The 12,454-nt window shown below is 42.7% G+C and overlaps 2 protein-coding genes across 2 annotated transcripts in view; one reads left to right on the forward strand and one right to left on the reverse strand.

Moving 5' to 3' along the window:
• The window catches only part of LOC143327869 (plexin-A2-like), a 76,235-nt gene that overhangs the window by 34,185 nt on the left and 29,596 nt on the right, over window positions 1-12,454 (reverse strand). The window contains exons 4-7 of the mRNA XM_076742464.1: window positions 10,995-11,129; window positions 4,533-4,633; window positions 1,736-1,859; window positions 499-652 (exon numbers count right to left, since the gene is read on the reverse strand). Coding sequence (XP_076598579.1) covers window positions 499-652; window positions 1,736-1,859; window positions 4,533-4,633; window positions 10,995-11,129 — 514 coding nt within the window. The remainder of the gene's footprint in view (window positions 1-498; window positions 653-1,735; window positions 1,860-4,532; window positions 4,634-10,994; window positions 11,130-12,454) is intronic.
• ora1 (olfactory receptor class A related 1) overlaps window positions 1-12,454 on the forward strand; it is a 105,140-nt gene that overhangs the window by 27,236 nt on the left and 65,450 nt on the right. The window lies entirely within an intron of this gene.

The raw sequence follows: 12,454 nt of genomic DNA on the forward strand, positions 1-12,454 counted from the left end.
GTGTGTGTGAGAGAGAGAGAGAGAGAGAGAGAGAGAGAGAGAGAGAGGACAGTGTGAAAACGAGGTGAGAGAGAGACGAAAGGGATGAGTGAGAGAAAGAAAACAATGAGCGGAAAGCGGAGGTCAGAACGAGAAAAAAAAATGTTAATACTTTTATCACACTTCTGTAAAGAGCCACCTGGTGTCTGCGCCTCTGCAAGGGCACACTGCTGTTGTCGTGAGAAAAGCTTCAGTCAGAAACTTCAATTGACGGATTACTGTATATGCTCTGAGAAAATTCTGCTGCTCCTTGGTACTCACCAAACTCTTCAGATAAACAAAAAAATGCAAGGTGGTCAATCCGAAAAGGAGGCTCTTTTTCTCTGCCTGGAATATTGATATTTTCAGTTTCTCACCTGACACTGGCATCAGCCACCGTCTGTGTATTCAGGCTGTTGTACTTCCTGTAACATACAGCTTCATTTTTGATTTGTTCTGATGCACGATGTCTGAGCTCACCTTGTCCTTCTGGTATCTGAGGGACCTCCTTCCCGGCCGGGGACAGACACATAACCCTGTTCCCGTTGACGTGACCCTCCACTTGGGCTTGCTGGCCAAATGAGCAGGTGATCCCAGCAGAAAGGTCTGGAACGTTATTCACCTCCAGCAGAAGCTAAAAGAATAGGAGGAGAAGATTGAATGTGCCTGTACCGACTGGCCTGGTGCATCGGCACCATGGTGAATACTGTCACTGTGCTTTGACAGTCAGATATAACACATTTTATTTTCTGCTTTAATTACTGACTGACTTAAAGGAATAGTTCCACATTTTGGGAAATACTCTTATTATATCTGTGCTAAATATGAAGCTGGAGCCAGGAGATGGTTAGCTTAGCACTCCCTTTTCCAAGACTGGAAACATGAAAAAACAGCTAGCCTGGCTCTGTCCAAAGGAGACAACATCTACCTATCAGCATGTCTGAAGTTCACTAATTAACACGTTATATCTTAACGGTACAGTTCTTACAAAAGCCAACATGTAAAAACAACAAAATAGACCCCAACAGTTTCCTACTCCCAGCCAAGTAATAGTTCAGCACATAACCTCCCTGTAAAACCATAATTTGCTGTTTTTACACTTCTGTTTTTGTGCAGAGTAAATGATATACAATTTTAATTCATGATCTTTAGGGGTGCTGGTAGGCAGTGCTTGTTACATTTGGACTGGCTACCTTCCTCCCTGTTTGCAGCCTTTGTGCCAAAGCTAACCGGCTGCTGGCTCCAGCTACATATTTAAAAGACAGATATGAAAGCGATATTAATGCTCTCATCTAAAAGGAAGCAAGTGTATTTCCCAAAAATGTCAAAGAATTCCCCGAAAATCCTCTGCTCCCACTTCACTTCACTCCTCTGTGCTCTTGGCTACTGTACAAAAACAGTTGAATTAAGCTTTTAGGAAATGTAATCAACCTTTTGGCAGATGCATCAGAGATGCAGACACAAAAATAACTCTCACCTAGTTTTTTCACATTTCTCTCTCATCCCAGAGTCCACGTGTTTAAACCAAAACAACACCATTCAGGGAGAATTGCCCTCCTCCCTCTCCCTTCACCACTCACAAAACTCATTTTCTCGTCCCGGCTTATTCCCACTGTTCACGTGGCTGTACGAGGCTACTCTCAGCGATTGCCTGTAAACGTCGGCATTGTGAGTAAAGTGACAGAGTGCTGATTGGTGGAATGATAAGCACACTCACAGGGACACTGTGTGCTGACACAGCAATGCTGTCCGGGTGAGCGATAACCTTCACGCAGCGGTCGATGTCAGTGGTGAAACGGAAGGTCTCCTCGGCCCTCTGACACCGATCCCTCCTCGAGCACCTGTGGAGCAAGAGGGACTCGTAATTAAAGATGCATTAAATAGTGCAGCAAGTTTAATAATGAATTCCGGCCAGAAAACTCTCCGGTCTGTCAGTCCATCACCTTGATCCAGACTGAAATATCCTGATAATTCCTGGATATACTGCCATGAAATTTGGTGCAGACATTCATGGTGCCCAGAGGGCAAAACCGACTGACTGACTGGTGACCCTGTGCCTTTCCCTTTGGTGTCACCATGAGCTTCACATAGTTTTTAGTTAAATGACTTTTGAATGGATTGCAGTGAAATTTAGCACAGTCCCAGGATGAATGAACCATTTTGGTCATCACCTGACTTTTCATTGAGCGCCATCATCAAGTCGAGATTTCAGTTTGTCCAAAATCGAGGTTTACGGCTGACTACATGAAAACTTAATGACATGCCCATCAGCCTCAGCTGTACTTTGTGCTTAGTGCTGATTAGCAAGTGTTAACATGCTAATGCTAAACATTACATCTGCTAAACATCAGCTTATTAGCTTCGTCCTGAGCATGTTAATGTGCTGACATTAGCATTTAGCACGAAGCAGCACTGTGCTTGAGTACAGCCAGCTGCTAGCATGGCTACAGACAGTGTTGTTCCATAAACAACATGCAAATAAAGCTCACAGTGAATGATATGTTTGGATTAAAATTAGTCATCCATAACTGCTCCCTGAATCATATTATAAAATATGGTTGTATCCCAGATGCAAATTTAAGCAAGAAGCTCCACATATGAAGGAGATGGGGTGGATGGATGGGTCAAACAAACACAGGACTTTCACCCGTAAAACTGCTGTTCGTGTCTTTGTGGTTTCAGTATGAGCACATGTTGAATCATTACTGCATTTTTTCTGCTTCTAGTAAAAATTGTGCATCGGTAGAATAAGCTTCGACTCCTAGATTCAAACAGGCAATTAAAAGTAAGAAGTGAAAGGGTCGACACCACATGCGACCTAAGACTAATCTTGTAAGAGAGGAATGCAAAGTATAAGTGCATTTAAAGTTATGACAAAGGATAGAAAGGCTTTTAAAACTTTCAGCAATTTGTTCAGTTTTAGAAACAGGGATTTGTTGTTGAGAAAGGTTTTAATGTGGCTTTACTGATACTGATTTCTTTGAAAGAGGCATTATAGGAGTTAGGTCTCTGCAGGCTCTGATAGTAACAGACGGGCTGTTTTTAAACACGAACACTGATTTAAAAAGAACAAGAGTTTCTCAGCTGTAGAGTTAAATTGTAATGGCAAACTCAGAGAGAGAGTATGTTGGCTGTACACCATCATCTCTTTCTTTTAAATGTGTAATGCGCATAGCGAGGGGAGAGTACTTAATACACTCTCAGATGCTGTTGAGGGGGTGGCACCTCCTGAGAGAGCTCAAAGAGCACTGAGGCCTCCGCTGTAATTACAGCACAATATAAAGGCAGAATGGAAACGGCATGACAGCTGTGGCTGGCTCGGCTCCTTGGGGCGGACCGGAGCCACAGGAGTACAGACAGTCACCCTCTGACCGCTCATAAGCTGAAGTGCCTCCAAAAAAAGAGGATGCCTTTCATCTCTCATCTCTTTTATTCACTGTGTTTTGTCTGATGGAGCCATTTGTTCCCTCTTCCTTCAGGCTTTGTACATGTTCAGCTAAGCCCCCCCCCCCTCAACACTCTCTGTCAGATAGGTGCTTTGGTGCACCGTGCCAGGGGTGGGAAAGTGTAAGCCTGAAAGAGGTCCACATGGCACTCTGCGAGAGTCATTCAGAGGCTAGAAAAAGACCCCAATCTGGATTTAATAGAGAGAAAAAATAAAGTAGCCTCGTTCTGCAGTGTGAGGGATCATGATTCACTTTGGGTTACTTGAGGGAAGAGCAGCCTATCCATTCACTGATAAGTGTAAGGCATTAATTTAAATAAACAGCATAATGGGACTTGCAGACAAAGTCAGCACTCAGGAAAAAAAAAGGAAAAACAACTGTTTAATGAGGTAATTTAGATTAAAACAAATCATTACTTTTTCCTCTCACTTCACTGATGACTTGACAACACAGAGAGCTGCAATTTAAATAGAACTTATCATCATCGAGATATTGCTAGCTGAAATTCAGACGTCATACGATGAGGCAGGGGTAAATCCCCGGCTGAGGTCAGCTTCAAACACAGCAGCTGGTTCAGAAACACAGGGTTTTAATCTCCTGAATCCCCTTTGCTCCATATCGAGGTATTATGCAAGCTAACCTGGGGGTCAGATAATTAAGATGGAAGAGATAAGCTCGCTCCGTCAGGTCCAAAATGTTCCCCGGGTATGCAGAGGTGCAGTTTGTCCGCCCGCTGCGACTCACAGGCTAATCCGTCCCTCCTCCACCACCTCCCGCCTGACAGACAATAAAATCTGGTGGGCATGCAGTTTCTGCTGTCCTAAATAGTGCTATTTAAGAGGGATCACACTGCCCAGCAACCACTTCCTGCTCTTCTGTTTGTCCCACCAGCTGTTGTTAATGGTGAACTCAAGGGAGCACAATAAATCTGCTATATTAAACTGCACAAATCATATGACCACATGCTTGTTTCTGGCTTTTCTACGAGCTGTTTGGTAAACAGTAATGTTGTGGTTTTAATCCCTTGGCTGTGATGTGTGTGTGAGAAAATAAAGGAAACAGACTCACATGTTATACAGGACACACCAGCCGCAGTGGGGGTCACCAGAGCTCAAACACTCAGCACATGTACCGTACTGCTCGCAGGCCTCCACGGGGACCTGAGCCACCTGAAGCAGAGGAAGGACAGGGAGGGTTAAAGTGTGGAGTAGCACACGTTCAGGAAAGACACACATGTGAATTATTAAAAAACAGACCGTGCAAAAAGGTTTTCAGAGAGAGAATGAAAGCTGCTCTGCTCGCTCTTTGAATATCATATCAACAACATGTTTCGGCTATTAGGTCTGTGTAAACTTGGACTTGACTCCAGTGGCAGCCGTCTTGACTTTACATCAGTCTGATGGTCCTTTTGGTCCTTTTTGTCATGCACGTTGATCCATATCGTACAATCTTTCATTTCAAGATCATTTTTGGGGCATTTTTGCCTTGACTGTGTAATCCACAGTGGAGACACAGACAGGAAGAGAGAGACGCTTCATGACATTCAGCAAAGACCTTGATGCGACTACAAGGCAATGACACTCCATACAGTCTTAAAGGAATATACAAACATTTGGCATTTCACATAAATAAATACGTAAATACGTAACGAACAGAGGTTATCGCAGCTACCTGATTACAGATTATAACAGTCGTACGGTGGTGATTTAATTAACTGTGCTGCCACATTCAAGCAGTTCCCAGGATCAGCAGCTCATATTCACAACAAGATTCAGATGATCAATAAGTCTGAATAATAATAATTTAAATAATCTCAATATTTTTGGCCACCTATAGGGCTTATAATAACATCAAAAGTTTCCACTGTTTCGTGGACTTGGATTAATTAATTAATTGAGAAAATAATCATCCAATTAATCAATAATGGCACTGATAATTGCTGCCCTACTTGTTATTTATTTAAACATTTTCTGCTCGTGGAAGTGCGTGTGCTTCCCTCTTACTCTCAGTTCTGTCGAGGCCTCAGAGCCCCAGACAACATTTTTGTGTCGAGAAACAGAATTATTGTCACATTTCACACAGCCTGCCAACTTAAAAGTTTCAATAAATATGCAGTTATATCCTAAAAGAGTTCAAAGATACAATTCAGACGACCAAGTAGGAGGGCTATTATATTTATATTCATCCAAAAAATGCAACTATGAGAGAACAAAGAGGACTAGATCAAAACAGTGAAACACTTTGTTTGCCCTGCACATGTTTAAATGATACCTCCATGCAGGGGACCTCTGATTTTCAATACTTTTCTCTAAATGTCATTCTTCTGATTAAAGTTTAGTTTGACAGAAGTTGAAATGGTTGCCATGGTGTTGAAATAAGGCCAACAAAGACGAGCAGCCAAAATATTCTGATGAAATAATAAGCAGTTTTGATGAGGAGAGACCAAAGCCCGTTTCATCATGTTGCCTATTTTGCAATATATGGAAGCGTCATCACAGCTCACGCTGTGGTCTATCCCAGAGGAAAACAAGCCATTTTTTTCTGCTTCTTGCTGCTGACACACATTTGCAACATGCAGCGTTCTGGCTCTGCCCACTTTTTTTTCCTCAGATGTCAGAAAGCACATGAAATGACACCAACTATTTAAGAAGCGTGCTTTGCACCAGTGCTCTGATTTAACTTTGCGGCTGTTCTTGCACAACTAAATCATGATGATTTGTGGACTCCTGTGATAAGAAGTGAACTGTGAGTACACAGTTTAGGTTTATGCTGCCATTTTTTACATACAGGAGCACACACAAGCAAAAAGAAAGACAATCACGCACTCTACTACCGCTGACACTTTCACTGCCATGAACGTCTGGCAAAGCATAAGCTCTCCATTAGCTGCTCTGAGAATCGCTGCTGTCGCGCGGCCAGCACACCCCCTGCATACAAAACCAGGTTGGAGCTGCAGCCTGAGCCCAGTTATTTTATACTTTGTTATTATTCGAGGTCTGGCCGTATGATGCAAGCAATTTCCTGATGTAAGCAATCACAAATGAAGAGTGGATTATGGATTAGAGTGTCTCCGGTGCTCTTGATAGCATAAGTGGGTGCTCTCTCAGGTCTGTGTTGGCAAAATGGATTATCTGCTGCTCCCTATGAAATAACTTTCTCTCCTTTTTCCAGCAGTTCAGAACCCATTCGGTGCATACCATTAGCAAAATGATTTTGTAGCGCGGGAGGGGCCGAGGGTCCTAAGTCCATTTCTGACGCAGTGGGAATAATCCATGAATTGTTGTGGACGGGAGCTCGTCTAAACTAACAAAGTTGGTCTGTGGCTGTTAGGCAGTGTGACCTTTACAAGGGAAGAGCTATGGATCTTCTGCTTTCTGCTGCCCGACCAAGAATCAAATGTGAAGCTCTCGCTGCACATCAGAGTTGATCTGTTTAGTGGAACTGACCTGAGCTGGGATGCGCTGTGTTGAATCCAAATAAGATCAAAAGACATTAGGTTTTCCTTAGGTTTTGTGTAAAGAGGCTCAGCATGTGAATTAGCTTCCGTCTGTCAGTTACATTGTGTCGTAATCACATTGTTTTCAGATTATGGTCGCTAATGCGGGCGTCGTTTTAACAGTAGTTGAACGGTGTGGACGAGATTACAGCTAAAACATGGAGAAAAATACATTAGAATAGAGCGCTGGTCGTTTATCTTATGGATAATAAACCTCAAGAACATTTTCCAGAGAGTCAGATGACAGAAATGCTGAATGAGAAACAGCACTGAGCCACAGAGACTCCTGTAGGTGAACAGCGGCAGGTGACGTCAGGTCTATACTGCAGGTCTGTATTTTTATTGTGTCCTGCCCAATGACAGTCACCATATAATACACAGTGTACACACGTAACTGTAATGATGCACGAGAATTCATCTAGATTTTTCATGGTGAGCTTAAATTGAAAAATACAGCTCATATTGTGGAGATGAGTCTCATTTCACAGTCTGATGGGTGTACGACTGTATGTGCATCCCTATCAATCGTGGATGACTGATCATCCTCCGTTTATGTTCAATGTACTGCCTCATGAATCATTCATGACCAGAGGAAGTATGTCGTTTTTCTCATCAAGCTCTTTGTTTGTCTTGTCTTCTCTGAGATAATTTCTCCAGGAGAAACTGGTCACTTAAAGCAAAAGCCCCCTCCTCATCCCTGAGAGGCCGAGTCTGTCTTCCAGCATTGTATCACGGCAGGGACAGATGATTGCGTCCACTTTTCCAGCTTTGGGAATTACAAAATCTTTATCTTTTCACAACATCTGGTATGCCCTTACACTAACGCTTGAACTTATCATCCCACCAGTTCGCTATCACTTTAACACTTTCATCCGGATTTACTGGAACTTTATGAATGCTGTCAGATGAGCATACAGGCTTTTAGACCTCTGTATTACTGTCACCCTATATCGTCTGTCTGGCTCTGGAAAATCCCCAGCCATCACGTTGGCTCACGTGATGGCTGCTTATCAGGTCATATCCAGGATTTGGTGCTTTTAGGACTCAGCAGAAATTAAGTGAAACTGAAAGACAGAATTGGAAGGATTTATTGCAACTTGTTCATTATTTCGGCTTTTACTGTGCAGCCGAAGAAAAACTAATGAGTGGTTTCTAAAAATTGAAAAACGATTTCAGTGTTTGAAACTGAAACAAATAAAGAAAATTAAACTTCAGACAAATTGTTGTGCAAATGTTAACAAATGTCTTGGCTGACGAAACGTTTTAACAGACTAGATCACGTATACAGATGTGACATTTAAGGAATGAATTTTTCAGTTTTTGAACGTATTATGGTGCGTCAGTTTTCTCAAAACCATACACTGTACAGCAGTGATTTCCAGCCATGCTTTTGGATTATATTGAAGTATTTCTGATCTGGATTAAAGGCAACAAACAAATATGATTATAACTTGGTGTTAGGTTCATCATTGTGTATTGTATATACCTGTAAACCAAACTATTAACACCTGAACACCATCAGCTGGGATTCGGGCGTCATCAGAACTCATTAGAAGGGGAGCTAACGGAGAAAAGTGCTGATAGTTGTTGTAATGTCCCTCGTCTGCGACTCCAAGTGTTTGTAATATAAGCTAAACTTGACTGAAATCAAAGCATTGTCTGTTCAAGGATCAGTGTGAGTTGTATGAGAAAAACACTGGAGCAATATCATTCAATTACATCCAGTTTGAAATCCATTCGAATGAGCACATCTGGAACATGACGGATGGGGTTGGGGGTGCTTATCTGATAGAGAGGAGGTACGACAGGTTGCCGTGCAGCATCACTCACACGCAGGTTAGAGAGGGAAGACAGACAGTCAGACAGACAGACAGACAGACAGACAGAGGCGGAGAGAAAGAAGTGGAAGGGTGGGATTTTGAGCAATGATTTTACATTTTACAGAGTGGCACTTTGAGAGATTGCCCTGGAAAAACCCTGCAGCAGTCCCCCCCACACACACCCCCCACCCCTCTAAGGTTTAAAGCCTTAGCCTTCATTTCGCAGACAGACGAGTGACATTCAGTGAGGTTATTGTGTGTTTGGATACTGAGCATTTCTATTCTTAGAAATGATCAAACTAAAGGCACGCAGAGAGAAAAAAGATTAACTGCTGTGAAGGTTTTTTTGTTTTTTTCATACCAATAATGGTTCCCAAATGATGTTTTGGTGCGGACTCAGACGCGCACAAACACATATATCCACACAGGCACACTGATTCCCTCGTTTCTCTCCTCACTCTTCATCATCATGCTAACCCTGCGTGTTTCACTCGGCAGGAGACAGAAAGGCTCATTGTTATTCCACAAGGGTCGGCTGATCTCAGCCAAATCTGTCTCTGCCTCGCTCCTCATTCCACATCATTCCTGTATTGTTTGGCTCCCAGGAATCAGAAAATCTCTCATCTCTGGGATCTGCTGGAAATGTGGGAAATCTGTGAGTGAAGCCCTCTCCCTGGGGGATTCCTCGCCCGAGCTGCGGGAAAGTCTGAGGGGAAAGCTGAGCAAAGATGGAGAGGGAGACAGAAAGAGGAAGGCTTTACTCTGCTCCGAGTTCCTGAGGGCTACAAAGCCAAAGCTGTTCTAATATTGAGAGAAAACGCCCGGCCAGGCTGGGCTTGGCTTTTGCTCGGTTATTATGTGTCACTGGAGGCGGACTGAAAACAGTAGCTGGCTATCTCCTTGAAGGAAGCATGTGTCTCTCCTTGAACGACCAGAGCTCATCAATAAGTGATGCCCCGTCTCTTCCAGTCTATCACACAGAAAGAAGAGCCGCCTTGATTTGTTTTAGAAGACGGTGCCCAACACAACGCTGTCTCTATTCTCCCTCGCTCCTCAGATGACATCCCTTGTTTTCTTAAACTTGATGCTTTTATAGGTTTTCGAACTGGTTTTTCAAGTTCACAGAAAAGAGTTTTGGAGCAACTCTGAAATAACTGACACAACTGCAATTGTCCCGATGCCCTTTGCCTCTCCGTCCTGTGACTGCAGCTCAATACATTCCAGCAGTCAGAAGACAACTGAGAGCAGTGATAGGGGCTTTTTTTTATTTTTTTCTGGCCGCATTGACACCTAATCCCATTTCACAGTGCCATGCAGACGCGCCAAAATAATCACTTGATGGGAGTTGAAAGTGATTACCACTGTTCGCTCTTATCTCCAATGAGTGCAGAGAATATCGTCCAACAACAACAACAACTGCTCGCCTCTGTGATGCCGGGCCAAGTGAGGAGCAGACGAGGGGGGGATACAGCCACACCGGGGGGGGGGGGGAATTGCAGCTAATGGTTTTCTATGGGGTGTGCATGTGCGTGTGTGTCACGTACAAAAGATGCATGCACTGTAAGTTGATTCGCATGGATAAGTAATTAGAACAGTGGTCCATCCCCTCACACACAGCCTGCATATTTTACAATGCCGACTGTAGACACACAGCTTGTGAATGTTTGGGAATTGCCACATTGGATTTTGGGGATAAGTCGTAATCATCTGGTAGGATTCCAAATAAATAGCATTAATTTATCATTTAACATAAATTAATGTTTTTGGTTTGAAAGTGCTTCGCTGCTAATTCCCGAACTGTACGCAGTAATAAGGCCGACTGTAATGCCGGTATCTGTGCAGAAAAAAGCCAGACGTTTCTTTTTGCAATATCCTGATAAACTGGATCCAATTAAAATCCTCAGAAAATAGGAATTGCTTATGAGTTTTACCTAAACACACATCTAAATTCCATATTTCATGTTTGTTCGGACAGTTTTCATTGACCCAGTGGCAAAAATATTCCCAAAATATACATTTTCATGTCAAGTAAAACTTTTGACTTCATGCTAGACATACACGTGCACAAGGACGTGTCAGCATGGCGAACGGTCACTGTCACAGGGGCTTGAACCCGCGGGCCTGCAGCTGAAGGACGGTCTCGCTACTCGCCACATCACCCTGCCACTTGGCGTTTCTCCCGACAGCGGCAGCGAAATGAGGGCGTTTCCTCACCTGATTGTCAGACATGACATAGAGAGAGTTCCGGTCCAGGGAGAAGGCCATGTCCCGGAGGATGGGGCTGCTATCCTTCATCACGGTCACTGTCTCGTACAGCACTCCTTCCTCCTGAGGACCGTCCACTCTGATCTGCAGAGACACAGACAAATACAGAGACGGAGAGACGGTGAATGCTTCGCTGCAGGACACAGTGACTGAACTGTTACTGTACATTTATACAGTGACATCTGTTGTCTACTGTAGACTATATCAATTTGTATGCTTTGCATGTTTCATCTTACATCTGTATGCAAGCTCCCTCTGTCCCTCCAAACCACTGATGTTATGAGAAAATATTCTTTAAATGTCAGCTTTGTAAGAAATTAGAAAAACGGCACGTTTTTAATTTGACGACCACATAATTGCACTTTTATTTTGCAGAGTTTGGTAAGTTTTTTTGCTTCAAATGGTTAGAAAACTTATGGGGTGGGCTTCTTCACTTTCGGGAATTGGACCAATGCCATCTGCAAATTTCAGCACACTGTGAAGCAAAAACCATGAAAAGACCATTCACATCAGTGAAACTGTCAACCAATCAACCGCAATCTGTGCAAAATTTCCTTGTGTAGGCTACAAGCCATTTCCTTCTGTTCTATGTTGACAAATAGACTTATCCGATGACTAATCAGTTGTAAATAAACTGTCCTCCAGTAAAGCAATCAATTAGAGCACTAACTCATGAAAAGAGAAGCTGCTTATGGGAAATCACGCAGGAAACACTTACTGGTGATTTTAGCAGTTACCCTGTCAGCAGGAGAAGATAAGGAGATGTGCCTCCATTAAAGTAAAACTTTTCAACATTTTTGTGAAATATTGCTGTACTGAAAGTTGACTAGCTAGTTGAAAAGATTAGTATCTTCTAGCTATTTAGCCTAGCTTAGCGACATGAAGATTTGAAACTGCTAGCCTCCACCAACATGAAGAATACACCCTCCAACATTTCCAAAAGTACCATGTTTTGTCAAAATGTATGTTGTTAACTAACAGGTTAGCCAGAAAATGCTTAGCCTCTAGGTTTTGGCCCTGTGAACAGCTGTTGTTTAGGCTACCTGTAGGCTAGGCTACCTAGCCTACAGTATGTCCAATGTAAAGGCTAACATCATAAACCACAATGTCTCATGTTTTATTTATGCATATCGAAAGAATGATATGAAAGCTTTGAGGTTGTCGGAAACATCTTTGGTCAACACTTTGCTAAGTTAAGATAAATAGTTTCTTTTTGCCTCCATTCTTTGTGCTAACCCAACATTTGGACACACATCATAAAGCTAGCTTTCCAAGAGAATAAATTCGTGTTAATCTTCTTGTCTAACTAGGAAAAGAAGTAAATTGAAAAATGTAATAAAATGTAATGTTTCCTTTTAAAAACCCTAAATAAGTTACAATTTGGTTTTCACTTAACATTTAGCTAATAT

The sequence above is a fragment of the Chaetodon auriga genome, chromosome 2, assembly GCF_051107435.1.
Source record: "Chaetodon auriga isolate fChaAug3 chromosome 2, fChaAug3.hap1, whole genome shotgun sequence".
In the NCBI taxonomy this organism is placed as follows: domain Eukaryota; kingdom Metazoa; phylum Chordata; class Actinopteri; order Chaetodontiformes; family Chaetodontidae; genus Chaetodon; species Chaetodon auriga.